We start from the raw sequence: 8,673 nt of genomic DNA, 5'->3' as shown, positions 1-8,673 counted from the left end.
TAGAGTATTTTTCTCAGAAGTCTGCTACCAGGTTTGTACCCTTTCTGCCTACAGAAAATTACAATTCAAAACGTATGATACAAACTTTACTAACTAGCAAAAAGGGAACACTGTTGAGAAAAAGCAATTCCTTTGGTATAAAGCTGTAATTAAGTAGCTGTAGTTAATCAACACAAGCATGCTCTTTGCTGCACGAGTGTCAACATGATTTCTAGGTTTTGAAGTTTAGATTGTTTTACTAATGCCGTTTAATTATATCCCAATGATTTGCTTTGACATGACTCCTCAGTTGCCTCTTCTTTAACCATGTGTTGAGACTTGCATGAATGGTTTGCCTATTCACTTATTGACAATTTAGCTGGCTAATTAGCTCAGTATGTCTTTAAACAGGAGGGCTGATGCTGAAAGAAGACAGAAGAAGGTTCAGCAGGAGATGAGAGCAAAGAGGTTTAAGCAAAAACAATGTGCCTCTTTGCTAAGAGGCCTTCCTGAATTGAATGGTGGGCTGTTATAAACAGTTTGCTTGCCAAGCCACAGAAAAAAAATCTGTAAAGTCTCACTTTTAAGGCACTACAGCACCTAGACTGGAATGGTGTATTTTTTCTGTTTTTTACATGTCTTCTTTGTTTGGAGAGAAAGTGCAATTCAGATTTTGAAAACATAGTTTCAGGAATAGCTGAACACAAATGTAATATGTGGAAGATGCCGAGTACGATTACCAAAATGAATCATCCTTTAAAACGTTTCACAAAAGCTCTGTAGATGACAAGTCTGGGGTTGTAGGCTAAAAGTCACAAACTGTGTCATTCTCATGGATGCACTGATCATCGATAAGTGTGTATCATCTGCTTGCTTGAGCCTGAAAATTCATTCTCCAAAGTTTTGGCTTCATGGCATCAGTTTAGCCAGTGACAAGTTTGGTAAAGCAGCCAAAGGCAGAACCGAGAGGATTTGTCTGGAAGTGGTCTGTTTAGCATAATTTTAGGAAAAAATTACATATTTAGTACACATCTGGTAACCAGTTGATGCCAAAATTGTAAAATTGGTTTGCTCTAGCCTTTTCCTTCTTGCCAGTGTCTTTGGGAAGCTTAGATGAAAATGGCTGAACCTAGGTATACAGCATGGGCTATAGCTTAGGTATGTTGTGAGACTGAACGGTTCTGTTCTTGTCGGAAACAAAATCTCCTTGTGCAAATAGTTTTACATCGGCTTAGCCCCTTCAAGGGAGAGCAGAATAGACCTGAATTCGCTTCCTTTGTCCTTTGGCACATCAGATAAGACTGAAACCAGGGAAAGGTACCCCTCCCATTCCACCCTAGTGAGGCCCCTCTGTAGTGGGCATGAATAACAGAGGTCATGCAACCCAGAGATGAGATCATAGCATGTTACATAATCCACAGCAGGGTTTAAAAACACACTGAGTACAAAGACACACTTTTGTATCACTGCATTTTCTCCTCTTATCTTTAATTATTGTCGTCATTCATCATTTCGTAAACGTCATGAATAGCCATGTTAGCTAAGAGGCAAGGCTAACAAAGTAATGGGCAAGGTTTTCAATGATTTTTACCTGACCATAGGCCATACCAGTCTTTGTATTTTCCTATAGGCAGAATGACTGTATGACTGCATCCTGTGTAAATGTGGGGGAAACACTAAGTTATATTTAGAGGATGATTCTTGGATTTGTTGGATTTTTAATTACTGATAAGTAGAAATATACATTTATCATAAGCCTTCTGATTTCACAGATTAAGCAAGTAGCCCATTTAAACTATCAGCTCCTTCCTTTATGTACTAATTACAAGCTGCTGTTTTGGTTGTGCCAGTCAGTTTAAGATATATTCAGAATTTAAACATCAATTTATCGACATCTAAGCAACAAATCTAAAATAAATACATGTTCTTTGGCACTCACATAATTCTTACATCTCTATGTATTTCACTTTTTGCTTCCTGCAGCACAGCAGTAAAATACTGTGAATGCAAAACTCATGAAAAAGGGTTAACTAGCAATGGGGGCTGACCCAAAAGAGCAGAGACATGTTTGACCTTGACCAACACAGGAATTCATTAATAACAAAAGCTATGTTTGTTCCCTGACTCTCTGTCATATACAACTCCAGACCTGCACATTAGCTGAAGCTCAAAACTTGACATTATTCAGAAAACACAAAGACCCAACCTGAGACCATAGATACAGAATGTTCTACAATACTGACTTACACGTAAGGCTGTTTTTTAAAAACATGTCAACGTTAGTTGTAATGTCATATTCTCCCTGTCTCATCACAACATTGGTACTACATTTACTATATAAGTCTTCCGTTGCATCAAAACCATTTCTCATTGTTGTAACACTTGGCTGCAGAGCTGCCACTGTTTGTGCCAACCTCTTCAAAAGAAGGTGGTTATTTTTTTCTTTATTTTGTTTGTTGTATTTTTACTTTATGTGTGTGTGTGATTGTGTTTGTGATTGCATGTGTGTGTGTGATTGTGTTTTTTTTTTATGTGGACAAAAAGCAGACTGCACATCAGTGGAGTAGTTTCATCACTGTAACACCCTTTCTCCAATCGTAGCCTGTCTTAGGAGACAGTAGAAGACAAAGTTTATTCATGTGTGTCTGTGTACATTTGGTGCTCATTTTAGGTGTGTGTGTGTGTGTGTGTGTGTGTGTGTGTGTGTGTGTGTGTGTGTGTGTGTGTGTGTGTGTGTGAGACAGCACTGCCTCAGCCCCTTTTTAATATTCCAGTCACCCTCTTTCAGTCTTTCGGAGGCTCCTTTGCCTTGGCTGTCAGCAGTCAGTACATGGTGGGTGTGAAAAGCACATGCCATCCAGCTACTCAAAAGGTATCTAAGGTGTCATCGTCAAGTGGCACTGTAGGCTGCTATTGACTTGACTGCCTCTTATTTCATAACAGAAACATTGTTTGAATTTGTATACTGGATCTTCTTATACATTCTCACAGTTTTTGAAATTAAAATACTAAGCATTCTGGGTCTCTTTTCATTTCTCTTTACTTTTTTTTTTACTGACATGTAATGTTTAATTTCATATGAATCATTTTTTTTTATTTCCTCCCTTCCTTTTTTTTCAAATTCAAATCAAGTCATATTCAATCTCTATGTTGCAATGTCTTTTTATCTATTATGTGGTGGTCTTTAAATTTGTCAGCAGTCTGTCAGGTTAGGGGGATTTCCAAACTGCCTCAGTTCCTCTTCAAAGAAATATCTGTATGAAATGAGAGAAAAGGAGGAACTAGTGTGATGGAGGAAATAAAAAAAGATGCCGTTCAGAGAGGAAGAGTGAGAAAATAGCTGAGGGGCCCAGACGGTTCCCGGCTGCATGGTGAGGTCAGAGGCAGCTGGTCCAGACAAAAGACTGGATGCATGTAGGGAGGTGGACCCCAGTGCATTGCACTGGAAGCAAAGAGCTTCAAGCTGGCACACGTGATACCTGCCCCTCCCACTGCTTTTGCTGCTAAGAACAAAATTAATGGCTGAAAAAAAATGCAGGGCTCTACTGTTGATGATACATACATACAACCTTATGAAACAGCAGAGACATGCAGCTTTACATAAGGTGTCTTCACCAAAAAGTCTGTGTTACTTCATTTTTGGAAAGAGATGCTTTATGAAATGTAGGGATTTCCATGGCTTCCCATACCAGGGGAAAGTATAATTAAGCCAAGGTTTTTGAATAAGCTTGTCCCTTGCTGCAGCTGTCACCTGATCCTTCCTGGCCTGATGCGGTTTGTTTGTGACATGCAAATGATTCTCATGACACCCATCCACCGGAGGACAACCGAAAGTTACCCATCTCTCTACAAGCCTGGCACAAAACTAGACAAAAATGGCAGAGAGCTAGATAGTAGCTCGCAGAGTGGGAGTATATGGGTTAATAATGTATCATTGTACATCATTAACTATGCTAGTGTTGTTTTGTACTTTATAATTTAATTTATAGTTGTCACTGCTCATGCAAAAGAAAATAGTTTTGAATTAATTTTTCACAGTAAAAATTAGGCCGCCATGAATAAATGACACGATGAAAAGCATAGGTTGTAATATCATGAGTTCATCTCCTCAGCAGTGGCATACTGGGAATCAGCCAGTATACATGTGAAATTCAACGACAATAAACCCAAATGAAATCGACACGAAAACATGATTGCAGCCTGCAGAATATTTCGGAGGAGGCTGAGAAGCATTTCTTCCAATGTAAAACTTGGTGATCAAACATGTGTTAACATAATGAATATTTCATCCTATCCAGATCAAAATTTTGAGAAAGTTTGCATTTATTTTTGCGTTTCTGGACGGTCTCTTTACAGAATAATATATTTGTATAATAATATTAAATTATTATATAGATTTGATTGTATAAAATGTCAAAGTTACTATATAAAATGAGGCTCCATATAATTTTTTGGTTTTTACTTATTACTTATTATTTTGTTTGTTTAACAGAGATGCATTGAATCTCTTGAAGACATCTCCTGCCCTCAAAGCAACACCAGCCATGGCTGCTCCACCTGCCCCGAGTCCTGTTCCCACCCTGGCAGCTAGCCCTCCACTCCCAGGCAGCAGACCCAACATACCTCCTCTCTCTGTACCAGGGAAGCCAGGAGCACCAGTGAGCACTCCTTACATGATCTCTTTCCCTCTCAAACAAACACACATACACACCATAGTGTCTGTTTTGTGGTACCGGATGGCCAACAACAACCCATTTTCCAAATTTTGGCTTGTGTCAGGGCCCTAAAGGGACTGATGACTGATCATCTTGAGTTTTACACACCTGTTATTGGCATCTTTACTCCTGTGCTCTTGTCTCTGTATGTATTTGTATAAGTAATTAACTTCTGATAGCTCAGTTTCTTTTGGTATATTTGGTATGTGGAACACAACAAGCACCGTAATCAGCAAACAAGTTTTTATCTTGGTTTCCAGATTCCGGTCTTTTTGACAGCCCTTTCTTTAGTTTAGTTTAGTTTTCTGCACCATATTCATTTAGGCTTCATGGGCATGTCTGCTGTAAATTCAGACCCACTGATATAAAGGACAGGGTTTATAAATGAGGGCACAGTTTCTTTTTTCATAAACTCATTGTAGCAAGCTTATCAATAACATCTTTACATTGTCAGCCCTATGTATTTTTGAGTGACTTATAGCAGGCGAGATCTGTCTATAACTCTTTTTCTTGTCCCTAATTTTTCCCTGTTCTCTCTCTCAAAATGTCCTCTGCTTCTCATTCAATTATTTACGTCTCCTTCCCTCCACCTGTCCTCCTCAGGGCACTTTCACAGAGATCCCAGCCTCAAATGTCCGCCGTGTGATTGCTCAAAGACTAACGCAATCGAAGACCACCATCCCCCATGCGTATGCCTCTGTTGACTGTGACATGGCTGCCGTCATGCAGCTCCGCAGTGACTTGGCCAAAGGTAAAAACACAAGACTTTTGAGCGAGTGTTGACGCATTGTCATTATTCTTTACATGCGTTAGTGACATTTCCATCAGTCAATGTCTGACAGTAACATTTGGAATGAAACTTTTCCATGAAGATGTGGATTTCAGGGTTTTCACATGACTTTTCATTTGACAAAGACAGCAGTCATTGAAAGAACCTGTGGTACATGTCCTCTCAGTCAGGGTAGTTATGTTCTTCAGATCTGTTCTTTCTTCACACCATGCATCACAACATAAGGCTGATCATATGTTCGTAAGACACCCACAATGTCTTAGCACAGAGCCGTAATCTATAATTTCAGGGTGGCTGTCTCTGCTATCTTGAAATGTCTCTCTTCAGTTTAGAAAGTAAATTATATCAACAAACAAGTTCACTAACCAAAACTGGTAGGAATGGAAGCCGTTTTCATTCACAACAGTGAGGTTTCATTCATGTAGTTGTTTCTTTGTGTTTACAGAAGAGTAAAGTATTTTACCAAAGTTAATTATTTCTCTCTGGTTCAAAGTGTTTCAGATGGATCTTTAGAGTCTTGCCTCTGTGGCTTTTTCTGTGATAAATTACAGTATTCATGATAAATAAGAGACTCTATAGAAAGGATTATGTTTGAGGGCTATGTGTGTGCTAGAGAAAAAAAGCTCCGTCCATCCATACATTATTAATAAGGCAGGTAATGTATGGATAGTGTGAGCCTGGTAGAGCTTGATTAATAAATAAAATACTAGCAGGACCTAGCTGTGTGTTCCCCATGTTTTTGCAAGCAGCTCTTTCACTTTCCTCAGCTTCACATCCTCCTATGGCAAATGGTATTGAGTAAACCACTACTTCCTGTGCAACGCCTACCAGGATGTGTGTTTTTAAGATGAAGGTGTGTCACAATAGTCACCCTTCAACATTTCGCCATATTCAGCAAAGAGAATATTTATCCTTAATAGCCGCTTTTCATGGATTCCTTAAAATCTAACCTGTGCTTACTTTGGGCCATTTTCATGTTGATATAGCAAGAGTGCTTGGTCAGTTTCCTATTTTTAAACACTTAGTTCAACACACTATCACATATTTGGGTTTATTTAGCTTAAATTTGCCTAACTGTCAAACAAACGGTAAATCTCTCTGGGTCATGTCTTTTTGATGGAGGAAACAGGACGGCCATTCCAGACCTATTAGCGAGGTTGTGTGTGTATGAGGGATTATCTCTCCGGTTGTTTTTGTGGACTCTCATTGTTCAGGAGCAGTGCGATTTCACGGTTAGCTCGTTAATCATCCCGCTCACAGCATTCATAACTGTCTGGTACAGCACTAATGGACACTAGTAAAAGTTGGCTGCGTTGCCAGGCTGAACCTGCCTGGTCTGCTGGTGTAAAACTCAGAGAGGGAAGGGGAGCAAATGCTCAAGACTGAGTCAAATAGAGAGGGACTGATTCTGATCAGCTGGAGTACAGGTCAACATAATATTGGTCAGTTTCCACCTGAGGGAGTGTGTAGTATCATTCATTTACTGAATGTGTGTTTACTGAAGTGTGTGTGTGTGTGTGTAGTTGAGACCTACACAGCACTATGCTAATATTTTCCATTTAGGACTTGCCCCTAAACAAGCTGCTATGTGCAGTATCACACATCACAGATCTTGTACAGAATACGTGCACTGACTTTGACCCTTCCTTGACAGTACCTACCAGACCAGCGTTTATTAGCTTTCCATGGTAACAAGAAGAAATCCCTGGTGTTGATTCTCATTTGAGCTTGAATCAAGCTCACATACTGTGTCTTCTTTGTCTTTTCAGAACAGATCAAAGTGTCTGTTAATGATTTCATTATCAAGGCAGCTGCTGTTGCACTGAAAGTAAGTATTGTTAAGAATCTTTTTTTTTTTCCTTTTTTTTTTTGCTGTCATTTTCATGCCAAGCTTTGTATTTATTCATCATTACTCTGTATATTTATAATATCCTATTCAACTCACTACATGCCGTCAAGCATCTGATCTTTTATGTCTTTCATAGCTTAACACTGTAACACACAGAGTTCATACTGTAAATGATTTCCAAGTTACCATCGGTCACTGTTGTCCCTGTTGCTAAGGTATTGGTGGTGGTGGTGAATCAATAGCCTTGCCCTTATAAGATGAAACTAAATATAGACGCAAACTCTTAGTTAATTTTGTTCTTGTAATGGAAAATATGAGTCAATTCTTTAACCCTCCACCTCCCTGAGCAGTTTAAGAAAACACAAATTGAGAGAAAGAAATCTCAAAAATGCATGTTTACATTTACATTTTTTTAAGGGAATGCTGTAAAGAAAGCTGCTGCTGTTTGATTTGAGGAATGCATGGGGGAAATGCAGGTTAAAAATAGATGCAGCCCTGTGGTAATTTAGTTATTTCAGCAGGGAATTTCTCAGCAGCATCTGATAAGAACAGCACTGCCTATCAACCTACATAATTTTAATCACTTGTCATGGAATATTATATCTGCTTCAGTGAATATGTGTCAACCTTAAACATTTACATGTACTGGACACCATGGGTGCTCGGCATTGCACCATAGAGACTGTAGGAAGACATGTAGGCACACTGCCACATGAAGCAGCAACTGAGTCTGTTACAGTAAATGTTAGGAATGTGGAACAAAAATGTGTACAATTCCCAGTTAATGTGAGTGTAAAATGTACCACAAGATAGTCCAGACACCATGTTTTACTGTACAATGTCCCGCATGACCAGAATACCTCTTTGGCTTTTTCTCTAAACTGAAATTTGTGATTCACTTATGTAACACTGTAACATCAGAAAATTGCTGAATTTCTCCTGAGTTGACCTACGTACATCAGAAAGTGGCATCTGAGGCCAATTTTGTGTCGCCTTTTTAACAAAGTGGTGTGCAGTGGCACGTGTTGCGCTGTGTTCATAACCCAAGAATTATTTTTCCCTCAAGGAAAATAAAAATCTGGGCTGACCTCTGACTTTTATCTTAGGAGATGCCAGAAGTAAATGTGACCTGGTCTGGTGATGGACCCCGTGCTCTTGATTCAGTCCACATTTCAATTGCTGTGGCGACCGACAAAGGCCTCATTACGCCCATCATCAAGGATGCTGCAAACAAAGGAGTCCAGGAGATCTCAGCAAATGCTAAGGTAAAATTTATAAACCATTCTGTTACAAGATGTTATTAAGTAGCCTTGTGAGAGTTGCCTCCTGAAGCTGTCTTG

General features: G+C 39.3%; 1 protein-coding gene across 1 annotated transcript in view; it reads left to right on the top strand.

Annotated features, from left to right (window-relative positions):
• The first annotated feature begins 4,449 nt into the window (after nt 1-4,449).
• pdhx (pyruvate dehydrogenase complex component X) overlaps nt 4,450-8,673 on the top strand; it is a 9,178-nt gene continuing 4,954 nt past the window's right edge. Inside the window, exons 1-4 of the mRNA XM_023428330.2 lie at nt 4,450-4,637; nt 5,298-5,445; nt 7,254-7,312; nt 8,440-8,598. Of these exons, the coding sequence (XP_023284098.2) occupies nt 4,524-4,637; nt 5,298-5,445; nt 7,254-7,312; nt 8,440-8,598 (480 nt within the window). The 5' untranslated portion in view covers nt 4,450-4,523. The remainder of the gene's footprint in view (nt 4,638-5,297; nt 5,446-7,253; nt 7,313-8,439; nt 8,599-8,673) is intronic.

The sequence above is a fragment of the Seriola lalandi genome, unplaced genomic scaffold (genome assembly GCF_002814215.2).
Source record: "Seriola lalandi dorsalis isolate HSWRI2012SDOR001 ecotype SW California unplaced genomic scaffold, Sedor1 jcf7180002054873, whole genome shotgun sequence".
Taxonomy (NCBI): Eukaryota; Metazoa; Chordata; class Actinopteri; order Carangiformes; family Carangidae; genus Seriola; species Seriola lalandi.
The sequence above is the reverse complement of the archived record's forward strand: the minus strand, read 5'-3'. Positions and strand labels throughout refer to the sequence as shown.